This window comes from Protopterus annectens, chromosome 6.part1, assembly GCF_019279795.1.
Source record: "Protopterus annectens isolate FY-2018-M chromosome 6.part1, PAN1.0, whole genome shotgun sequence".
Classification (NCBI taxonomy): domain Eukaryota; kingdom Metazoa; phylum Chordata; order Ceratodontiformes; family Protopteridae; genus Protopterus; species Protopterus annectens.
This window is the reverse complement of record NC_056738.1, coordinates 326549333-326573096: the sequence shown is the minus strand read 5'-3', so window position 1 is coordinate 326573096 and position 23764 is coordinate 326549333. Positions and strand designations below refer to the sequence as shown.

General features: G+C 42.1%; 1 protein-coding gene across 1 annotated transcript in view; it reads right to left on the bottom strand.

Annotated features, from left to right (window-relative positions):
- WDR74 (WD repeat domain 74) overlaps positions 1-23764 on the bottom strand; it is a gene marked incomplete in the record, with an annotated part of 481100 nt that overhangs the window by 143729 nt on the left and 313607 nt on the right. The window contains 1 exon segment of the mRNA XM_044075744.1: positions 7728-7870. Coding sequence (XP_043931679.1) covers positions 7728-7870 — 143 coding nt within the window.

The window sequence follows — 23764 nt, the reverse complement described above, 5'->3', positions numbered from 1 at the left end:
ACAGCCTTCCTCCTAGCTTTTGGTGGGTGAAAGGAGGGCGGGGGGGGGGAGTGGGAGTCATTGAGAGTTTTTGACATAGAAGGATGGCTTAGAACTCCCTTGCCTTTGGGGCAGACATGGTCCACTGTTTGGTTCTCTGGTGACCCTGGGATAGGGGCCTAGGAGGTCTGTCCCTACAGGGCTTACCTTGCCCCTGTCTGCTTGGTGCAGGAAAAGACCAGTGCTTAGAAGGAACATTCATGCTGAATCCTAGGAGGCTGAACAAGAAATAAATCTTTTACTGTTTGCATTGATTTTGCTTCGTCTTCCATGTTTTTAAGCACCTCTTCTGCTTTTTCTCTAAACAAGCAGTCTTTATCCAAGGCTGCATCAATTAATTTGGACTCAACATGATCAGGGAGAGGTTGTTCCTTCAACCATGCAGGTCTCCTAATGACAGATCCAGACACTGCTGCCCTGCTTAAGGCTTCTATCCACAGTGTAAAGAGTGTTTTGCCACTTGACAAGTAGAGTGCAGGAAATCTGCTAACTTTTAGAATTGGCACAGCCAGGAAAGGTAGAAATCTTTTGTTTTAATAGTTCCAAAGTGTGTTGTTGATATTTCAACATATGGAACTGACAGTTGAGTGCTCTGATAGCTAAGGTTGCAGAGGTGTAAACTTTTATACCCCATCTGTCCAGAGCTCTGGCATCCTTGTCAGAAGGAGTAGGATTCTTTGCACAACTAGCCCCTAGCCCCTTTAGGTCCCTGTGTAATGACCTCTGGGTCTGTAGCAGGATTTTTGTAAAGGTATTTGTGAGAACCAGGTACTCTGTAATACCTGTTAGGTTTAATGGGAGCAGGTGGGAGGGCATCAGGGGATAAGCTGGATTCATGGAAAATATCATCCACCACTTGTAAGACAGGTGGGATGGCCAGGGGTCTGTGCTGGGACAGGTCTAGAAACTCTCTTAGCCTTTTCTTACACTGAGGGAAGTCCTGAGATTCCCAGTGGAAATGTTCCCTGAGGGTGTGAACTGTTTCCCCAAAGGAAAGGTCTTCTGGTTGGAAGCCAGAAGGAATGGATTGCTCTGCATCTGAATCCTCAAGAAGTCAGAGGTTGTTGTTCCCCTTCAAAATCTGAATAATCAGATTCCTCACAATCCTGCTCTGTCATTAGTTCAGGAGAAGGGTGTCTTTTCCTTTTAGAATTTGTGACCTGACAGAAACAGTAGTCGGATGAGAAGATGTAGTTTGTCTAGAATCGGTAGTGTGAAAGGCCTCTTTGGAAGCTGGTGCCTGCGTCGCGGCTCTGGACACAACCGAGGCATAGACAACCAAAGGCTTGAAAGATGAAGATTTCTGCGGCATACCAAACTCCGAAAAAGGTCTCAGTAGAGGCCTGCGTAGATATCATATCAGGTATCAGGTGCAGCGAAAGCGCGTCACTGAATTCTGGAGAATTGTGATCTGCTTAGCAGTAGCGTCGTTGGAAGGCTTAGCCTTGTGTGGTCCGCCTCTATCTTTATCTCTATGTTTTTTTGGAATGGAACTTTACAGATTGTTGGCTGACGGACGATATTTTGGAATGCGAAGACGGAAGACGAAAATACCTGTCTACAAGAAGAGCTCTACGATGAATGGTTCTCACATTAAACAGGGCACAGATCCGGCAATGGGGGACGTCGTGGTATGGGCCTAAACAAGTGACGCAGCATGAGTGGAAATCTTGGTGTGGGATCTCCTTTCCACAGGCGAGACAATTGTTAACTTTTTCAGACATTGGTTAGTGCAAGAAAAAAGGATCCTCAACGGGGTACTTGGCTTTAGATGTTTTCAGCTGTAATTCGAGCTCTGGTAGAGACCGACTGGCACACTTGCGAACTGCTTCTGCTACGGGCTCCACGGCCAAGAAAGACTGATGTAATGGCGTCAGCTGCCTTGCTTTATAGCACTGACGACCTGACACCAGTTAACAAGTGCCAGCAGCTGACGCAGAAAAAGATTGACGCTGGTATTTGGGCTGGCCGAGGGCTACCACAGCAGGGATAACCCACAGGTGATGACTGCAACAGTGAAACACGAAGAGCATCTACTAAACAAAACATTCCTTTTATAAAACAATTTCTAAATTTCTCTGTTTTACACGTTGCATTTTCACCCATCTACACACTTTACTAGGATGTGCTTACAAAACTAATTATCAATAATTTGGATGCCAAGTAGGGAGACTAAAAAAGTTTCTGAAATTGAAAATTCCTGGAAATAAACAGCACCGTTTCTAGCTTAGCTGTTTAATTCAACTGTATGAAAGCCTAGAAATTTAGCCAAGACTTTCAGTGTTTCATTTAGATATGCTGAACAAAAATGTGTATAGCTCCTCCAAACAGGTAAGTTGTTAGATGAGTCGTGTTGGTGGGGGAAACAGTGTGGTAGTTCCACTTACAGTGTGGTAATTTTCTGCAGCTCAATAAGGGATGTGCTTTAATGGATGAACTCAAACTATAGGGAGGCCTAAAAGAGATGGGGCTCAACTTTTGAAAAGGTGGGGAATCTTAGAAGCTGCTGAATGTGTGTGTGTGTGTGTGTGTGTGTGTGTGTGTGTGTGCAGTTTAAGGAAAGCCTTCCCTCGATTCAAGTGGCACTAGTGAGGCACTTGAGAAAGACAGTGAGTTTTAGGCTGGGTTGTATGGCTGTGGTCTTTCACACTTCGGATACGAGGGAGCTTCTTCACTGGGACCAGTTACTGGACTAAAAATAGTTGCTGCAAGATTAGACTTTAAGAGGGATGATAGAAGTGACACAGCAGCTGCAATAGTTTCTGTCTTCAAATTATCAGAGTTGGGAGTTGACAGTGCTTGGGAAAGCAGTGTATTTTCCAGATAAACGAAGCTCTGGATCAGTGGAAGAGGTTGTGTACTATCAATGAAAAGTCCACAGCATTATGCGGACTATCAATGAAAAAACTCGCCACATCTGAGATGTGCAGGATATTTTACTTGCTGTACTGGATCCTATGGTCTGAGCCTGGGACAGTTGGTAACAGGTGTTGGAGCACCAGTTTCTGAAAGAAACTAAATAGCTTGTCTTGGTTGTTCTGAGGTGAGCTACAATACTTCATTTATTTAAGTATTTTGACTGGCAATGTTTGCATCATTGCGTGTCACACAGACTGGTACATGTGTACCCGGGGGACCTGGCAGACTGTTGGAGAGGCACTGGGAAAGTAGATCATGAATGCGAGCATGTCTTCTGGAGCTGTACAACTCAGCCTTATTTAGGTGAGGCTAGTCAGTGAATTAAGACCCAGCCTTGGATTTTATAGGGTAGGCAGACAGAAATGGGTGCAACACACAGAGTTACGTATACTGGGTACCATTCTTTTGGCAATAAAAAAAGTCATTATCAAAAGGTAGAGATCACAGGATCCTCCAATGGTGAGAGACCTATAAAGTACAAGTAAAAGTAAGAGCTGGAACTTTTTTTATGAACAAATTTGAGCAAAGAATGGTTGTTGGTAAAATGGTGCTTATGGGCTAATTGCAGTATTTTTTTCACTGTAAAGAGATTTTGCCACCGTAGTAAAAACAAAGGTGAGACTCTGCTGAGTCATACTTTGAAAGAGAGGGCTGAGTTGAACAAGATATAGGTTATTATATCCACCTCAATTGCCCAAGGCTGCAGGTAACCCTGCATAACCATATAGTGAAATTAAGGGGTCTATCAGAGCAGGCACTCCCACTGGCTAGGGTGTCACAGCATACTTTGTACCAGACAGGGTAGTCCTATTTCACTAAAGTAGGTTTCCCTTGTTGCCCAGCTCTGTAAACCATGCAACACATCAGCAGAAGGGGTGGATCGGTTGGATTTGGCATACTGCTGATAAGTGGTGTTCTGGTTTCTTAGGTTATGTGGGTAGAGGCCAGCCAGTACAAATTTTCATAGGCAAATGCTAGGAAGGCTGCCCTTGTGTGTCATTTTAAGCTTAGCCAAATTCCCTTGGTGAGAATCAAAGCCTGTACCACTGGTATGAGAGGTAAACACCTTAACCATTATACCAAACCCATACTAATAAAGCTCTACTAGTATCAAGATTATATAACCCCAGATGGGACTCAGACTCACAATCTCTGTCTTAGGAGGCCAATGCCTTTTCCATTAGGTCACTGATGGCTGAAAAAAATTTAGTTTTACTCATTTGTTGGTTGTTTTCCAGGCAACATCACTGATCTCCATGGACCTTTTTTAGACTCAGATCGGGAGTGGTGTCTGGTTAAGTGACTTGCTCAGAGTCACACAGTTAGGCAATGGGGATGGGGAATCAAACACTGTACCACTGGAACACAAGAAGCAGCTCTTTAATCCTGTAAGCCAAATGCCATACTAATATGCCAGTGGCTCCCAAACTCTTATGGACTGGGACACACTTTCAAAAATGGTAATTTATCATGATCTACTACTTGCCACTAGCTACCATGTGGCTTCCCATCAGTCTGCTCGGTGGAGAAATAGACATGTGCTCTAATCTACTAAGCCTGTCATTGTCAGGGTTGGCTCGCAAGTTGGAGGTAACTGCTTATACTATCATTCTTTAATTTTGTAACTTGTAATAATAAAATTAATAACACCAAATAAATACATTATAATAAAAAAAACACAAAACTATCCCTTTATGGAATGACAGCTTTCCCTGGAAAAATGTACATGCACCCAGATCAATCTCGCTTAAAGTAAATAAGCCCATCACACTGATCCCCAAAAGTGAATAAACACATTTCAAAGTGCTCAATTCAAACACCAAGGACAGATCAGCATTTCACATCTTAAACTGTATGAGGGCGCCAAGCAGTTCTCGTACATTCTGTCCAGAGATCAGTAATAAACAAATAGAGCAGAATTTCCATTACTCGCCTGCAAGACCTTTTGGCCATGATGGAGCTTACAGGTCACAATTTGCTACTCTTTGACACTCAAAAGTACTACAGATGCTTCTACAATCACATCAGCAGCCAAGTTTTAATGATTATATAGAATTCTTCCGTTATAAGTTCCCCAAAAGCATAAATTTCAGAGTACGGGTTAACATTTCTATTAACTGGACTTCTGCAGTAGTATTCACACAGACACGCACACAACTAGGTACCCATAGCTCTCAATCAAAAAGGAACAAATTCCAACAGAATCAGTGACAGATCAAAAAATAATCATGGACACTTTCCATATATTAGCATCTATTAACTTGAGACATTGAAAAAAATAACAGAACATGAGTGAATACATATTTTTCTAAAGTAAATGAAGTCTATAACTCTAATTACTGTCATTATTTATCAAGTGTAATCCATCACCTTTTCTCCAAAAGTCACCACTTTTACGTGGGATTATTACAGGGAGACAGCTAAAATTTCAGTCAAAATGAGGGACAGTTGAGAGGTATGCACCTATCTCCCTCCCTGTTACACACACATCTACCAATCTTCCTCCCTCTTAAACACACACACACACACACACACACTTTTCAACCTCTTAGCACAAAAAATCTGGGCAAAGTCAAAAATAATGGTGGGACAAAGCCCCAAAAATAAGGACAAACTTATTGCTCTCACAAACTTATAACGTTGCTATAATAAAAGCTATTGTGTTGTCATGAATTGTTTGAAGAAGTCAAACTCAAATGCCTGTTACTATGAATTCTGTCCTCACTTATTTGCCACAATAAACCCAAAAAGCCCCACAAGTTTTATGAGGGACAGACTAAAAATATGAGGCAAAAATGTGGACATTCTGTGAGAATCTGGACACTTGAGAAATACCACCCCTCCCTCTTACTCACACACACACACAAACACCCCTGCCCCTACCAACCTACTTTTTTTTTTTAAAACAGTTTTACAGAATTTTACAAATACACAAAATAAACAATTGTTATACAAGTTTAACCTTTGATTTAGTACATAAAGTATAAGTAACACAACTTTAACAAAAGTATTTACAAAAGAAATCCATATATATTAATTTCAAAAACATATGTTATAATCAAGGTTTCATGTTGTAATATTTTCTTTTTTTAATAATTCTTGTAGACTAACTCTCATATTATATGAATACGTTTTCCTTGATGTTCTTGATTTAATTGTCCAGAGCTCCATTTGGAATACATCTTTACATTATTTCTAAATTCACTAAATGTTGGCGGAGTATCTGATATCCAGTTTCTAGCTGTAGTTTTCCTGACAACTGCTAGAATTGACCATAACAAAGGAAATTAGATTTTTCTAATACTGCTGTGTGTAGGTGTGTAAAGAGGACAATAGATTTAGTTACAAAGTATCTGTAACAATGGATTGTAAGAGGTTATTTACTTTTTCCCAATAACATTTTAATTCTTTACAGCCATAGAACGTGCCCAATCACCATTTTTTTCTAATTTACATCTTCTACAGAAATTTGTTTTTTAGTGATCTTACTCATGATAATAGGTGTGTAGAATGCCCTATTCATGAATTTCCAAGTATATAACCTCCATCTGAGAGGAGATGTTTTACTAGTTGATTTTAGAATATTTTTCTTATCGTGATAAGCTGGTTGTTCTTTTTTGATAGATGTATAATAATTCCAAAAGCCTTCTGGACAGCAATATGTTTCTTCTCTTAGTATCTTATACATTTGTGATAGTTTGCCTTTAGACATATTTTTATGGTGTATATTCATAACTAGATAGTTCAACAATCTAGGAACATTTTCTTTACTAGTTTGTGTTATTAATTCTAATTTACTCAAGAGGTATTGCCTATAGATCTGTAATTCTAACCAGAGTTTATTGTCTAATTCAAACTCATGTATTAAGATATCTGTTGTTTTGATTTCATTATTAGACATGAACTGAAACCAATATATTAAACTTTGCTCTTTAAATAATAGTATTTTAATGGAATCAGTGGAAGATACAATTCCTTGTGTATAAGCTAAAGGAAATAAGAGGAATAACCATTCTTTATATACTGGGTAACCAACCTACTACTTAAACTTACGTGCACTCACACACACACACACACACACACACACACACACACACACACACACACACACACACACACACACACACACACACCTGTTGAGTTTGTGCGATCGGACACAATTTTTTTTTTAATTAAAAAATAAACGTCCCAGCCAGTGGACCCCATTTCCCAGCCAGAGGGGGTCCTATCCCAGCTAATGCGACCTATGAAAATCAACTTGTGACCCACACTTTGGGAACATCTGCAATAGGCAAATACTAGGCCATCAGTTTGCAGACTATTGTATGCCTGCCAATAACTAGAGGTCAGAATCAAACCCTGTACCTTGAATCTGTGAGGCAAATAACTTAACCATTATGCTAACACATCCTGCTTTGCACATGGAGTACTGTGGCTCCATAAACATATGATAAAGACAGGGGCTCACCTGATTTTATATCCCTCTTTATGAATCACTCAAAACTTGTTACCCTTTTGCCCTCGTCAGTGGTGTACAATGATTATGAATCTGGCCCCATGTGTGCAGTCTTCACTGCACTGTCCTTTTAGGATTTTAGATTTTGATATGATCTGTAAGTACAGATGGCAACAGGAAAAGATACATTAACACTGCACATCTACAGACAAACTAGTAGTGGGCTACACATTGAACTTTTTATGCATTTGAGTACAGTTTGTGTGTATGTTGCTCAGCAGTTATACCATCTCATTTCTTTATATAAATTCACCTTGTGTTGAAGTGATTTGTCATCGATGTTATGAATCCTTAGGAAACGGTCCAAGCCGCAGGATGCTACCAAAGGGAGGGAGGAGTGACACTGTATGCTCCGGATACTGCCTGCAAATCCTTTAAAGCACTTCACCAATTTACCTGTAAAAACAAGAACCCATATAAGGCAATTTAATAATCAAAAGTTAAGAAATGTCAAACACCACCTCCACAAATACATATTTATAACAGTATGCAGCCTGGTTTAGTGACAAGCTGAAATTTTCTCTAACTACAGGGCCCTTAGTAAAACACTCTTAGCAGTTCACCTAATCAAAAATGGGATTCTTTTCTCATTTATGTCACTTTTCCCTCAGCAAAATCTAAAAAAAATGAACTCAATTTTCAGCAGAGATTTTTTTTTATGTTTGCGACATCTTCTGCAACTTTCTCCTCAATCTTTAACCCAAAGCCCCTCCTTTGGTTGCTATGTTCTATATCCAGGATCGTACATTCAACACAGATGTCATGCCAAGAATCACTCCTTAGGACTCCCACAATCTTCATACATTCTCTAAGTCTAACCTCAAATATCTACCACTTCCCACAAATGAAAATGGTCTACAGGCAAGTCCAGTACAGTGTCAAGTCCCACAATAATTTACTGGTCACTTTCCCACCAATAAAATGACTGGTATTAGCTGCTACAATTCTTTCCTCACCTGCCATTAAGTCTCCATTCCACTACATTACTTTCTGGTTGTCATTTCAGACTACTGGTGCAGCTACTGAATTTTCATATTCAATGCTAGCATTCTAGGCCAAAGAATGACTTGGACTACTGGAAGGCCAAATAGGAAGAAAAGAAACACAACCTATGCATGGTTGGAGAAATGAGCAAGGACATGCAACTAGCATCAAACGCACACCTACAAAATATTGACAGAGCAGCCACACGTGACACCAAACTACAAGCTGAGTACTTATCAAACATGACAGAAACTTGTATAGCTGCACATTCTGTCTCACAACTAAAGCAGTAAAAACTAGGATGTCCTGTGGATAAAACTACCCGCAAGATGAGAGATTTTTGTGTAAATTCATCTGCCTGTAGTCCAAATCAATTAGATTTGATAAGCTGCCTGGGCAGGGGCTCTACTGAAAGTGAAAGGTGTTAGTTCAGCTAGCCGGCCTTAGGCATAGGCTAACTAGGCGGCCGCCTAGGGCGCCGCTCTAGCAGGGGCGCTTTTCCAATATTTATTTAATGTAGGTAGACCAGGATGGGGGCACCAGGTGGTGTGGTGGGGGGTGCTGTGGAGCCCTTTTGCCTAGGGCACCAGTTGACCTAAGGCCGCTCCAAGAACTGGGAAAAAGGAGGACACAGCAACACAGACTAGGCAAAGTTGGGATAGAAACTCATACAGAAAGGGTCAAAATGACCAACAACAAGCAAAAAAACAGCCAAAGATAGTCAAGTAAACATGGAACAAACAGCAAGTATCAAAAAAAAGGAATACAGGAACATTACAAGGCAAGTGATCACAAGGACTACAACAGACCTAACCATATACACCTTTAAGACATACTTAAAAGTTCTTGTCACCCTTTACAATTATTTAATAGTGCCCACTTCCCAAATCAATCAAGGCCAGAAACCTAGTGCAAATTTGTATCTACTCATCAAAATTATCCTTAAAGACAGACAAAGTAGTACCAAGTAAGACCCAAGTAAAAACTTAATACATAGCCTGGGAGGAAAAATTTGAAGTAAAGCATACTGTGAAACTTCTTTTGAAATGTAATTTCTACTTTGACTTCCTATTCTCTCTGCTGTCATTCTTCATCACTTAAAGAACATTTCAAACAAGTCCTGCTTAATTTTTACAACTGTATTCTTAATTTATACAACTGTTTCTAATCATACACTAACAGTGCCAAAAGGTCATCTAGTCCACGCAGTAAGCCCTCATCTCTGCCTGCTAATAAGATGCAGACCCTGGTTAGGCAACAACCTAAAGTCTCCTATCTTTCACTGGTATGGCAATATGGAATTCCGGCTCATTTCTAAAATATCAGTGATAAACGCTCATTTGTGCAATCGCTAATATGCAGTCAAATTGCTTGTTTATCTGCAATTTCCCCTTTCCCTGAGATGGTGCAGCCTCAGAGTTGGCTTACATGATGACTATTTGAAATGTTGGGACCCACTAAAGTGAGTCCCAAAATATGGAGACTGAATAGCTAAAAGAACATACTTACATATACTAAGTCCAAGATGCCATTTCTTGGAGTATTCCCTTTTCTCCGAAATATGGCGATCTTGGAGTTGGTAATATATGTTTGAAGGTAAGGGCGGTGCAGGGAGACTTGCCCGCTTGCAAAAAGGAGTTAAGGAGAAGAGTGATTTTCACGATTCACTTCGCTCCTGTGTTTGTAGACTTTTATCGGTTTGTCACCACTTGGCATTTCAAGTGCCGACATTTCAATAGGGAGCTGCATATACAAGTGGGGTTGGGGGATGCAGTGGGGCTTGTCCCTTGCAAAAATGCTTTACAGTATGATTTTTGTAGCTTTCAAATGCTGTTTTCATTTGAAAACTTCCCATTCATGAGTTGAATACTTGTCAGAGAGTCTGACATAATGCTTTACAGTTCTTATTCAAGCTTGAATTATCTCACCTTTTTCCTACAAAATACCTTTTCTTTAGGAAGAGTATTTCTCAGTTCACTAGACTTTTTGAAAAGCAATCTGCTGCTGCCTTGCAGCGATATTTGTGAACTAGTGGTTGCCTTTTTTCCACCACTGTTATAGGCTCAATTTCAGATATTTAACACACTGAGTTTTTTTTCTTCAAAAATGAATTTGACAAAACTGCATGGTATTTAAGGGATGGAAAATGGAACTGACTAAAACATTAATGACTTTTCCTTTCAGTGTTATTAATATGTTACATTACAGATTAAACAACGAAGTGGGCATGCTATCACAAGACAAAGTGAGTGCAAGACAATTTTGTGTAAAATACTGAGTAAGAGAAGATATACATTGAACAATATCTCATACAACTGCTGCCATTAAAATTTAAAAACTCTAGTTCCTTGGGAGCAGAAAATATACTTAGTTTCTTGTACAGAATTAATTAAATTTTAACTCCTCTGTGGGTGTGATTCTTTCGGCTTTTTCCGGTTACAGGTCGCCACAGCGGAACTCCGGTCCGCTAACGATTGGCAGTGGATTTTTACGGTGCTGAGTTTGACAGCCCGATGCCCAACCTTCAAAGAAGGCACACCCATTCACGCACGCACCTACCTGCATGTCTTTAAGCATCACTTGATCGTGGGGAGGGCATGCGGACTCCACACAGAAGGCACTTCAGCCAAGAATCGAACGGGAGAACCTCTAGCTGTGAGGCGACAATGCTAACCGCTGTACCACCATGGCATTTTAACTCCTGTCAGTCATGTTATATAAAATTTTACTACATGGACATGAGACATATCTTGTGAGGGGGCTGAGGTTCACATTAGATACATATGCAAGTGTTTTATAGATACAAGGAAAGACACCCCTTATACAACTACAGATACCATAACTGTTTCACAAATAAAATTAAATACTCAAACTTGTGTGAAGAAACAATATACCTATATTTTTGCGTACAGAATCAAGAAAATTCTACCTCCTGATCTGATGCTATCCATGTCATTATTCACCACCATAGAGTCTAGGATCCGATATCAGAGCCGGCTACTTACGACAGACAGATCCAAAGCTCTAGCTCCTCCCTCTTCTATAATGCTCTGCTGCCCTCTAACCCTCAGATCTCTTCTACAGCTGTTTAGTACTGATGCGATCCTTGGCTCGTGCTTAAGATAACTGCTTAGTTTAAGTCTTTACTGCTTAACTGGCTAGGTAGTGGATTTAGCTTGTAGTTCAGTAGTGTGCTAGTCATTCAGTATCGTAGTTACCTCCCCTCCCTTAAATTTGGTTAGTTTTGTAGTTCGTTGCTGTTGTGGGTGTTATGGTACCTTTTTTTTTTGTTGTAGTTTAACTGTTAGGGCTTGGCTTTAATAGTAGTCTTTTCCATAGTGGTAGTGTTGTTCCTGTCTGCCTGATGTATGATAAGCCCTCAGGTTTTAAAAAGTCCTCCTCGTGCAGTCGGAAGATGCCCAATTCAGACTCGGACAAGGAGTGCTTGTATTGCCTGGGTGCTAAGTACCTGGAAGCTGAATAAGATATTTGTGCCACATTTAGCCCCAGGGCCTTGGAGGAGCTCAGCAACAAACGTCTTTTGAAAGGGATGGCTCAGGGGGACCCTTCGTTTTCCCCTCCAAGGCTTCCTCTTTGGATCATAAGAGGAAGACCTTTCATTGCCTTCTTTGCCTCCCAAGAAACCGCGGCTATCGGATCCTAGGCCCCTGGATCCGATCCCAGCTCATACCACCTCGGACCAGAGATCTTTGCATCAGACAGCTGTGGAGTCTTCCTGATCCAAGGCTTCCTCGGATCAGAGGCCTTCGGATCCGGCCAAGGTCAGTCCAATCTCAGATCCGACCAGTTTGTCAGACCCGATTGCTACTTCAGCTATCAGATCTGACAGGCTTGTCTGATCAAATTATTATTGAAGGGGAAGTGTTGCCTTCTACCTGCAAACATGTAGTCCAGCCAGCTTCTGGGTCTTGGAACCGCATGCTGGAGCACCAGCATAGGTCTGTAGGGTCTCCAGCCAAGTCCACACACTCCTCCGCTTCCTCCAGATAGCCTAACAGCCTGTTACCTTCTGACATGGACGGGATGATGAGGCACTTTCTTAAAGCCCAAACAGAGCTGAAGCTTCTAGCTTCCCCAGCCCATCCGGCCAGGGAAGCGCCGCCCATTCCAGTTTCTCAGTCTCCTCTTCCAATCCCTCTGGCTTTGGGGCTTCAGGACCCAGGCACCTATGGTCAGATTCCGGTGAGGCACAGCATGTCTCTTTTCTTGACCCTGCCAGGGTCCCTGGCTTGCTCTGTCCCTCAGACCACAGCAAACCTCGGGCTGGAGTGGTAGATGCCAGCAAGATTGGGACCTTTTTTTGGACTGGTCTCTCCCCCTAGGGACTTCAGCCCTCAGTAGCTCCAGACCAGTATCTTCCTGGGGCCGCAGTGCTGTGTCGGACCTCATTCCTCTTCTACATGGGACTTCGCCCTCTGAGATTGGGGATGGGACTATTACTAGCCCCTCGGCCTTCTGGGTGGTACAGAGGACCCTCTCCAGAACTGGAGCCTCATTTCCTACCCTCTGGGTCCATCCTTGCCTCTCTCTCTACCTTGGGGGCCGAGGCCGGTCATCCCGTCCAGGGTCATCTCTCCCATTTGAGCCTTCAGGGGGGCTTCCTCCCCTCGAGGGGTGCTTGCATCTTCCGAGTCCTCTCTGGAGCCCCTCACAGAGGAGGCACCTCATAAGAGAAAGTGCAAGAGGAGGCACTAGAACTCCACTTTGGAGCCCCTCACTGAGGACACAGACCTCGATGAAGGAGATGGGTCCCCTAGATCTCCTCCCGACGATGTTTCATTCAGGGACATCCTTGTGAAATTGAAGCAGAAAGGCAGATTGTCTCCCCAACCCCTGTCTTCGGAGGAGTCAGTTTCTGAAGGCCTTCAGGACAGGCCCGTCTACTTCCTCGGTGTCCCCTCTTTGCTGAGAAATTAGTAGATCTTATCACTGGCAGGGCCTGGAAGGAGCCAGACACTGTGGAGCCAATTCCAAAACATGCAGATAAAGTCCTCAGCCCTCCAGTGGCCACCCCTTTTGGAGCAAAGGAGTTCCAGTCAATGTCAACATAGTTCCCGCTGCCACTAAAAAGGAGCTTGCCAAGCACAGCTCCTCGGCCCATTCCCCAAATAGGGAGTCCTGGGCGACAGACTGTCTTGGGAAACGTGTGTATGCCTCCGCTACCTTTGGACTGAGGGAAGTCAATTACTTGGCACACTTTACCCACCTCCTCAAGGATTTGGTTAAAGAACTCTCCACCTCCCTTACAGAGTTACTGCTGGTGGAGGACTTGAAGATGGTGTCTCCCAAGCTTTCTACTCTTACACCCCTAGCTAACTCCTTGATGAGGCTAATTTCCAATGCTGCGGAAGCTACCTCATGAGTGGCAGGTACCAGCATAGCCATACGGCATCATGCTTGGTTATGCTTATGCAGGTTTGCGGAGCCCTTCAAAGTGTCCTTTACCAATGCCCCTTGTGATGGGTCCACCCTCTTTGGACCCCTCTATTAAGGAAACCTTGACTCAGAGTGAGCAGGAAAGGAAGACTCTCTCTGTGGCTGGGATCAAACATTCTACTCCTTAGAGGTCCTTCTCCGAAGAACTAGGAAGACGTGGTTCCGTAAGGCACAGTCTCCCTTTCAGGGTGCTCCTGATGAATCCTCTTCCACAGCAGGGGAAGAGGTTTCAATGGCCGATGCCAATCTAGAGGCGGGGGGATCCGCAAAATTAGGGCTCCAGGGAAACCTTCTCAGAGCAGCCCTGTCAGCACTCCTGAGGCATTGCCCAACTGCTGTACCCTGGAGGCAGTTCGGGGCCGTATTTCCCTTTACCCACAAGCCTGGACAAATATTACTGCTGCTCAGTGGGTGTTGAACATTATTTCCAGGGACCATTTCATTACCTTTTTGGAATTCCTCCCATATGCAGATATCTCCCAGACGTTCCACCCAGTCAGAGGGAGCTGGCCTTCAAGGAAGTTCAACAACTTCTTCAGAAAAAGAGCCACCCAAGAGATCCCAGCAGGACAAAGGGGATCCGGAACCTACTCTTGCTTCTTTTTAGTGCCAAAGAAGACGGGTGACCTACGTACTATTTTGGATCTCAACGAGCTCAACCTCTCTGTCAGAAAATCCAAGTTCCAGATTGTAAGTGCTCAGTCCATTCTGCCTCTCTTATGCAAGGATGATTGGATGTGCTCTGTGAATCTCCAGGACACCTACTATCACATCAAGATAGACAAGCATTCCAAGAGGCATCTTCGCTTCCAGCCAGGAGCCAATCACTACCAGTTCAGAACCCTACTTTTCGGTCTCACCACATATCACCCCCTGGGGTGTTTACCAAATGCATGGCAGTGGTAGCGGCTCACCGGCAGCTGCAGGGTTTTCAGGTCTTTATCTCGACAACTGGCTCCTCACGGCACCTTTGAGGCATCAACTGTCACAAGCAATCCATCATGTTCTTATTCATTTCCATCAGTTGGGGATTACTGTCAATCATCTGAAATCATATCTGGTCCCCACTCAACAACTGGAATTCATAAGAGTCCAGCTAGACTCCATTTCAGACATTGCAGTGTTGCCTCTATGCAGAGTTCAGTTGATCTGGGAGGAGGTCAGACAAATCTTAGGTCTTTTGCACCCTCAGGTTCACGTGAACCTTCGTACCTTAGGCTCCATGGCCACGGACATTCATCTTGTTCCCCTGGCAAGGTACCACATGCAGATCTTGCAGTGGACCTTGGCAGTCCACTGGTCTGTTCTGTTTCAACCCATGTGCATGTCCATAAAATTGACACCTGTGTGCAGATGCCTTCTTTGGTGGATTCAGTCTCAGGATCGCCTCCTAGACAGGCCCTTTTCTCTTCCTCCTCCCAAGGCCATGGTGACCATGGATGTTTCCCTGTTGGGATGGGGGGGCATTTCCAGGGGAGAACGGTCCAAGGCATTTGGTCCCCTATACAGACCAAATTGCATATAAACGTTCCAGAAATGAGAGCAGTTCTACTCACGTTGCAAGCCTTTCAGGACTGTCTCCCACTGGGGACGATTGCAATTCAAACAGACAATATGGTGGTGGCCTGGTACTTCAACAAGCAGGAGGGAACACAATCTTGTGCGCTGTGCAGAGAGGCCATGAGAGTGTGGGAATGGGCGATGTCCTCCGGGCACTTTCTTCTTGCAATGCATATCCCTGGGGATTCCAACATGCTGGCCGACAAACTCAGCAGATTTATCTCGAGTCCTCATGTGTGGTCCCTCAATCCCACAGTGGCTAGGCAGATTTTTAACTGCTGTGCTCTTCTAGGTCTATGGTTAAAACAATGAACCGAAGAAACTGCAAACACTCCATTGAGTGAAAAGTCATATACTCGAAATAGTTATTGTGAGATCGCGGTACAGTGAAGATTGGAAAATTTGCCCATTCCTCACTGTAGTGCGATCTCGGAGTTGGAATATATTTTTTAGGGGTGGGGGTGGGGGGCACAGCCCCCCACAATAGCGATTTTGAGTATATGCATTCTCTCAATGAAGCATTCGCAATTTCTTCCGTTTGTTGTTTTAACACAGACCCGCTCTTCCATGCTGTGACCTCTTTGCATCACCAGCCAACCACAAGTGCAGCATGTACTTCACCCTGATCCTCCCTCCGGCAGAGTCACAAAGAGATGCTTTAGAATGGCATCCGGGTCTCCTTTATGCTTATCCTCCTGTCCATTTAATTCCCAAGGTTCTGCAGAAAGCACAATGCCAGAGGGCATCCCTGATCTTCATTGCCCCTTTCTGGCCTCAACTGTGGTTTACCTTTATCATGTCTCATCTGAGGTACCCTCCCTGGGTACTAGATCCTCTACAGGATCTGATCTTCCACCATTCGGGGCTTCCTCTTCCAAATCTTCGGACCCTTCACCTAACCACATGGTTTCTCCAGTTCCAGTGATCTTAAAATAGTCCAGGCTAGCTTCCCCCATCAAGTGCATTATTCTAGCCTCCCAAAAACCTTCCACCAGAACGGTTTACAGTAGTAAGTGGAAAAGGTTTTCCATTTGGACCAAGAACAGGAATCTGGATCCTTTTTCTGCCTCTGTTTCAAATATCCTTTTGTTTTTGTCCTCACTTTCCCATGCTGGAGCAAGTTTCTCTACTATTAAACTTCAGTTGGCGGCAATTTCTAATTTTCATGAGAACAGTGAGCGTATGTTTTCATCTAGGTTTTGCAAAGTGTTCTTGAAGGGGGTTTTCCTGCTTAGACCACCCATTAAGGATCCCTTGCCTGCTTGGGACCTTACCTTGTTTCTGCAGTCTCTGACTAGGACTCCCTTTGAGCCTGCTAGTTCCTACAATCTCAGATTCTTGGCATGGAAAAGGGCCTTTCTGGCTGCTATAATATCTGCTAGGAGGCTCTCAGAACTGCAAGCTCTTTCCACTGCTCCTCCTTACTTGATTTTTCACAAGGACAGAGTTTCTCTTGGGATGAATCCCTCTTTCTTGCCCAAGGTTGCTTCTGAATCCAATCAAAACCAATGTATTCAGCTGCCTGTGTTCCTTTCTAATTATTCCAACAAAGGAGAGTACATTCTGCATACTTTGGATGTGCACAGGCAACTATGTTTATATCTGCTTAGGACCAAAGTATTTTGCAAATCAGATCAGCTCTCTGTGGTCTTTTCCCCAAACAGACGTGGTCTCCAGGTTTCGAAGATAATTATTTCTAGATGGATTTCCAGCTGCATCTCCACAGTCTACGACCTTAGACATCTTGAATTTCCAAGAAGTATCAAGGCTCATTCCACAAGGTCTGCTGCTACGTCCTCTGCATTCTTGACCAGACTTTCTATTGATGATATCTGTGCTGCTGTCAACTTGCTCTAATCCTCACACCTTTACATCTCATTACAAGCTGGATATGATTTCCAGGAGCAGGGCTTCCTTTGGCTCCACAGTACTCCAGCATGTCCTTCCTTGAAGCCTCCCAGGATACATAGTAGCTGGGGACTCTGACCCTATGGTGATGAATAATGACATAGATAACATCAGATGAAGAGTTGTGTACTTATAACTTGGCATCTGTGTTATCCTGTCATTATTCATCACATTTTCTCCCTGACATCCACCTACCCCGTTGGATCTTGGAGGAAGCTGGAGTTTTCTTTGAGTTCTGGATTCTGTTTTTTTAAGGAGTGTTTTTTAGAAATGCATTAGCAAACTCAATCTGTGGGTTAAACGTCAACGAAGCATTATGGGAGATGGAGGAGCTAGAGCCTTGGATCAGTCTGTTGTAAGCTGCCGGCGTGGATCCATTATCAGATCTTAGACCCTTATGGTAATGAATGACAGGATAACACATATGCCAAGTTATGGTAAGTACATAACTCTTTTTAGTCATGATAAATAAAATTGTAGCATGTGGGCATGTCTCTGAACAATCCTGGTAGAGGGCTGAGGTTCAGTTTAGACTCTCAAACAGTTTTAGACAGATCACATCTGCTAGTATTCTGTGTGAAATTATGGAGGTGTTCATAATGAAACTTTATTCAAAATGACACAAGATACTTAATTACCTTATATACAGAACAATATGGGTCTGCTATAGTGAAACCCTGCCTTCTGAATTTTGTGGCACCTCTTTGAAGAAGTAACAGTAGCACCTGATGAAGAACTTGGAGTTTGTGCTGCTTATCTTGACCAAACTAATGTATGTGACATTATCTTTCAAGAAGGAATAATTGACAAATTAAAAGATTAAATGTCAAGCCATAAACAAATCAATGGATAAAAAACTGGTTTAGCAGCAGGACACAAGATAAAGGTGGAGTTGATTACTCATCTGTCCCGCAATGCAGTTCGACAAGGCTGTTTACAGAAACCATTTTTTTGGACTACTCTCCAATATAAAAGTAGGAATGTCAGCTAAGCATAACCACATATGCTGATTGCAAAGTGGGCAGGATAATTACTTCAATAATCATCAGCCCACTTTTCCCCCATTTTCTACATGGGTTCAGTGTGTTTCATCAACTGTCACCATCTCTTTCAATTCAGTGTCACTCTCCTACCTTCTTTCACATTTACGCCTGTTGCACATCATCTCTCACACAGTCCATCCATCTCTTTGCTGGACAACCTTGTTTTCTTCCCTTCTTCGTCTGCTCCAAATCATCTTCACCAGTTTGTCTCCTGCTTTCCTGTACATGTGCCCAAACCATCGTAATTTATTCTCTTTGACTTCCTCTGCAATTGGAGCTACATGGGCTTCTGCTTTGATATCCTCATTTCTCTGTCAGTCCCATATTGTGCATTGTACCACCAGTCTCCGGCATTTCATCTCCTTCACCTCTAGCTTCCTCAACTGCCTTTACTGACCATGACTTCTGCATCATATGCAGTACTGATTGCACCACTGTTTTGTATATCTTGTTTTTTAGTTTCTTTGACATTCTTCTGTAATACATTACCCTTGACACTCTGCAGCCTCTCTGGAGTCTAGCTTTGACCTCCTCCTTAGCCATGCCTCCTAGGTACTTGAAGCTGTTTACTTGTTTCACTATTTTCCCTTCTATCTCAATTCCCAGCTTCTTGTGATTTCCCCAATTTGCTTCCCTTGAAACTTTTTTATTTGTATTCAGTTTCATGTGTACCTTCAGTATTACATTTCATTCCCGTCTTTTGCTGAAATTATTGTTCAGAGTCTGTTTGTAAAGGCCAAGTCATCTGCATACAGTAAATCTGCCCCCCCCCCCCGACCTGACTGCTAATGTCCATCACCAATATGAACAGCAGTGGGCTCACAGTTTGAATCCTAATGCATATCATGCCCACTGGGAACCCATCTGTGAGTATCATCATTGTTCATACTTGCACCACTGGGTTCTTATACATAGTCTACACTAATTCTACCAATGTTTCTGCGACCTTGAAGCATCAAAAGAACAGCCCAAATAAGCTTTTTTTGGATCTCAAATGCTTTCTCCAAGTCTAGAAGTGTCCAACTGGACTTCCTCATCTCTAGCTTCTTCAACTATTTGTCTTACTACAAACATTGGGTTGGTTATGCCACATCCTGATCTGATTATGAACTGTTGATCTCCCATCTTAATTTCTACTACTGTGTGTATTAATTTATCAGTTACCCTCTCCAGAATTTTAATGTGGCATGACAGGAGTTTGATACCGCTATACTGTCCCCACTTGGGAACTTCCCCTTTAGTGTTGTACACTGACATTAGTATGCTTATTCTCCAGTTATCTGGGATATGGCCTCTCTCTCCACCCAGCTGTGTGTACCCGCAAGTGCAACTTCTCCCTTAATTTGCCCAGTATCTTGATCAAATCTGCAGTGACCTCATCTGAGCTTGTTGCTTTCTTGACTTCATTTTGCTTAGTACTGTTCTTACTTCTTCTAGGGTGGGCTCCTCCTCTTCTTTCACTGTAGGCTGTGTCTAGGGCAATACAGCTTTTGTGGGGTTTTCTCATCATGAAGCTGTTGAAAGTACTTCTTACATCAGCCTCTGATGTCCAGAGACCTGGTGTGCAGGTTGTTGCTGGCGTCTGATGACCATCTTCTTTATCTTTCTGTCTTTACTTTTCAATTTGATAAAGCTTCTTTGTGCCATTTACAAAGTCACTTTCCAGAAGCTGGTAGATTGCCTCTAATTTCTTGTTCTTCACTGCTACAACTGCTCTCTTAGCCTCGTTGCTAGGCAACCACTTATTCCTTTTCAGCATGGTCTGTCTTTTCTCTCACTTCTTCCTGCACACCTTTCTTTTGATGACTTCATGGACTTCTGCATTACACCATTAGCGGTCCTTATATATCTTATTTCCATAATTGTCTCGACCATATCTTTGTTCTACAGTCCTCACACATGCTGTTTTGAGGCACTGCCTTTCTTCATCTCTTCCTATTTAATCTTCTTCAGGAGATGCTAGAGCCCCAAGGTATTTCCTTGAACTCCTGCATTTTCTCTCTAGTAAACTTCCAGATCTCTAGGCTAGTCTCTGTTGATGGAAACCAGTGGTTTATGCTGTGGGTCGAATGTTTCACACTGGTGATGATTGTGCAATGAATGATTCTACCCCAGTGCTCTTTCATTACTAGGAGGAAGTCTACCAGCCTTGCATGTTGGCCAATCGTGGATGTGATCTTGTGACAGTCTCTCTTGTCAAATCATGTATTGACCACCATTTAGCCATTTGCCAGAGTGAAGTCTAGAATGGCCTCTACTTTATTCTGTTACCCCAATAATGTAGCCCCAGGCAGTCTTCATATCCTGTTCTGTTTGTCCTGATATGTTCATTTAGGTATCCCATTACCAACACCAACTCAAGTTGTCTTGTTCTACCTAGTACGTTGTGCAAATGCTGCCTGAACGATGGACTCTTTCTTACTATCACAACTCTGCTTGGAGCATAGGCTGCCATTATGAATACTAAAATATCCTTATACTGGCATTTGTCCTCTGAAGCTGCTCCCTCACCACAACTCCCACACCATTTCTGGTCTGTCCTCCACCTGATTAGTAGACTCTACATTCCAACCAAATGACATTGCTGCACTACCCTTCCACCTGGTCTCCTGGATATAGAGGATCTCCAGCCTCCTCCTTACCATCATATCATGATGTAACCAGATGAGGGACTCAGGATGAAGATGTGCTAGATGAAACTTAGTATTTGTTAGCAGTCATATAGCTGTATTGTTAGGACTCATGGAGCTGTTTTCTTAAATTTTGGAAAGTGCCAAAATTACATAGTCCAAAGTGACTTCAGAAAAATAGATAACAGGTGGAAAGGGGGGGGGGTTGCTTAGTCTAATTAACAAAACATTTTTTGTTAATGTAAATGAGCTCTACAAACCTATTAAAGGATGCAACATTTTTAAAGTTCTAAGATAAGCTGAATCAAAATTTTTCTTACACTTTATGAGACACACTCTTATTGACAAAGAAGCAAACACTGGTGGTGTAGAGGGATAAAGACCTGATAGATTGCACAGGCAACCTGTGATCAAGTAGTGGCCTGGGGTACTGGCAAGGGTTGGCAAGGAGGATGGATAAGCCCATCCCGAGGGAAAGGGGAATAAAGCAGGCCATGGAATCTCTCTATCCCTTGGAGGAGGGTCAGCAATGTGAATTGCTGTTTGGGGGCATGGCTGTGGCTCACCAAGTCACCACTTAGTGGTTGCTTTCCTACCAGGTGTGCAAAAGCATGCACACAGATAGGGAAGACATGGACCTCTGAAGGATCAGAAAGAACCTTGGAAAATAACACTTAACAGATAAGGAAGGCCAGTTGCTGAAGTATGAGAATCAATAGACACCACACTTATCACAAGCTTCAGGGGAGTTGCAGAGAATAGCTATTTTGTTGAGAGAATCTAATGCATTTTCTTTATTAAAAAATGTACTAAAAAGAAATCTTTAAGGGTCTTTGGAATGATGCTCATTAATGCTGCCACATTTTCACAACCGGGATATACAATATGCTACACTTGCCCCTTAGTAAAGTATACTGAACTGTTCTTAAACTTGGGGCCTCCAATTCCTGTTGCAATAGTAAGCAGCTAGGCTTCTCCACTGGTCTTGGTTCATGGCTATAGCTTGTGCACATTCCTAAATCATTCATCTCTCATGCAAGTCTTCAGGGAACTGTATTTCATCATGTAGTTTCTGGTCTGTTCTGTCTCTTCTGACACTTCTTGGGACCCACATCAAGGGCATCTTAGTAGAACTTTCTCTGGGTATTTTGATATAATTTCCAATTTGTCAACATCTATGATTTGCAATAATATTTTGCAGGCTTCCATCACTAGATTTTATGAATTCAGCACTACATGTATGATCTTCTGACATTAAATGCAGTACTGTTCACCTTTCTGTGAATTCAGCATTAGAGATATGGCATTAGTGTGACATGCAGAATTATTAAAAAATAAATCCAAAAGGCTGTATATTACTTATTGTTTTCTTCCACATCTCAGCTGTATACAGCACGATGGGAAGCACAACTGCCATGCAGAGACATATTTTTAAACAATTCCACTATTGCTGTTATTAAATAAGCAAATTTACATTTCCAACGAGACGTCATATTTCAACATTACATAGATTTTCAAAAGTTTTGATTATAACAGCATCTATTTGTATAGCAACATTCCTTTCATTATTATCTGCATATTTTTTTTTTCCAGGACACACATTACAAGCAACTTAATTACTGTGGATAAACATTTAACTCTTCTACAAAACATTTATTTTGGTTTGAATATTTTATCATTTAAAGTGAAAGCTGGATATCAATGACATCATATTACAACCACTACAACCTCAAACCTTTAATCACTATATGCTCAGTGCACTTAAACACAATATTTTAGCCTTTCCTATAACCTCCTTTATCATCACTGCTAATCGTTGTCTCTATTTGCATATTGCAGTATTTTCTAACCTCCTTCTCAGCCCATCAGATTGCCCTATGACAGTGTTGTAAACTATCTTCCTAGCCACTCCCCTCCCTCCCTTAACAGAGGTAATTTTTCCTTCAAATTTACCTTTTTAATTGAAAAACTACCTACTTTTTAAATTTTTATTTAACAATTTACAGCTGAAACCTTACAGCAATATCACAATTAAAACACCAAGCCTACTTCATACGTATGTACACTCGACACATACACAAAGTCTACATTATGCCCTTGCTTCAACATGTCATCTCATTTGGAAATGAGTGCAACCAACAGGCGGTGTATATATTTCAGTCCATAAAGCACAGTTAACATAACTGGTAAACTATTTGCATGCAGCAGAGTAGTCATTTTTTTCATATTAATAGATCTCCACTCATGATGCATACAACAAAACAAAGCAATTCCAGTCATGTACATGCTTTAAAATCGCAACACAACCATCCTGTCACACCAGAGCACCATTCTTCCATTTAATTCCTACAATGCCTAATGTATCTCAAATAATTATTTTCTGTCATGAAGAGACCTTCCTTCCTCTAGTTATTGTTTACTTTCCAGATGCAGCATTCATCCTTCACCTTTTTATTACAGTGGAAACAATTCACTCTGTATTAATTTATGCTTAGTTAAGAAATACTAACATTTAACCAAATGCATACACAAAATTTTACATCTGTATATCTATATACATGCATACTATATATATGTACGGATTACACAGCAGTTCTTTTTCTAATGTTTAAGTCAATTACCTAGCTAGATTTGCTTACATTTAAATAAAGGAAAACAAAATGAGACAAGAAAGTCTCTTCATGTTGTACAACTCTTCCAGATAATTA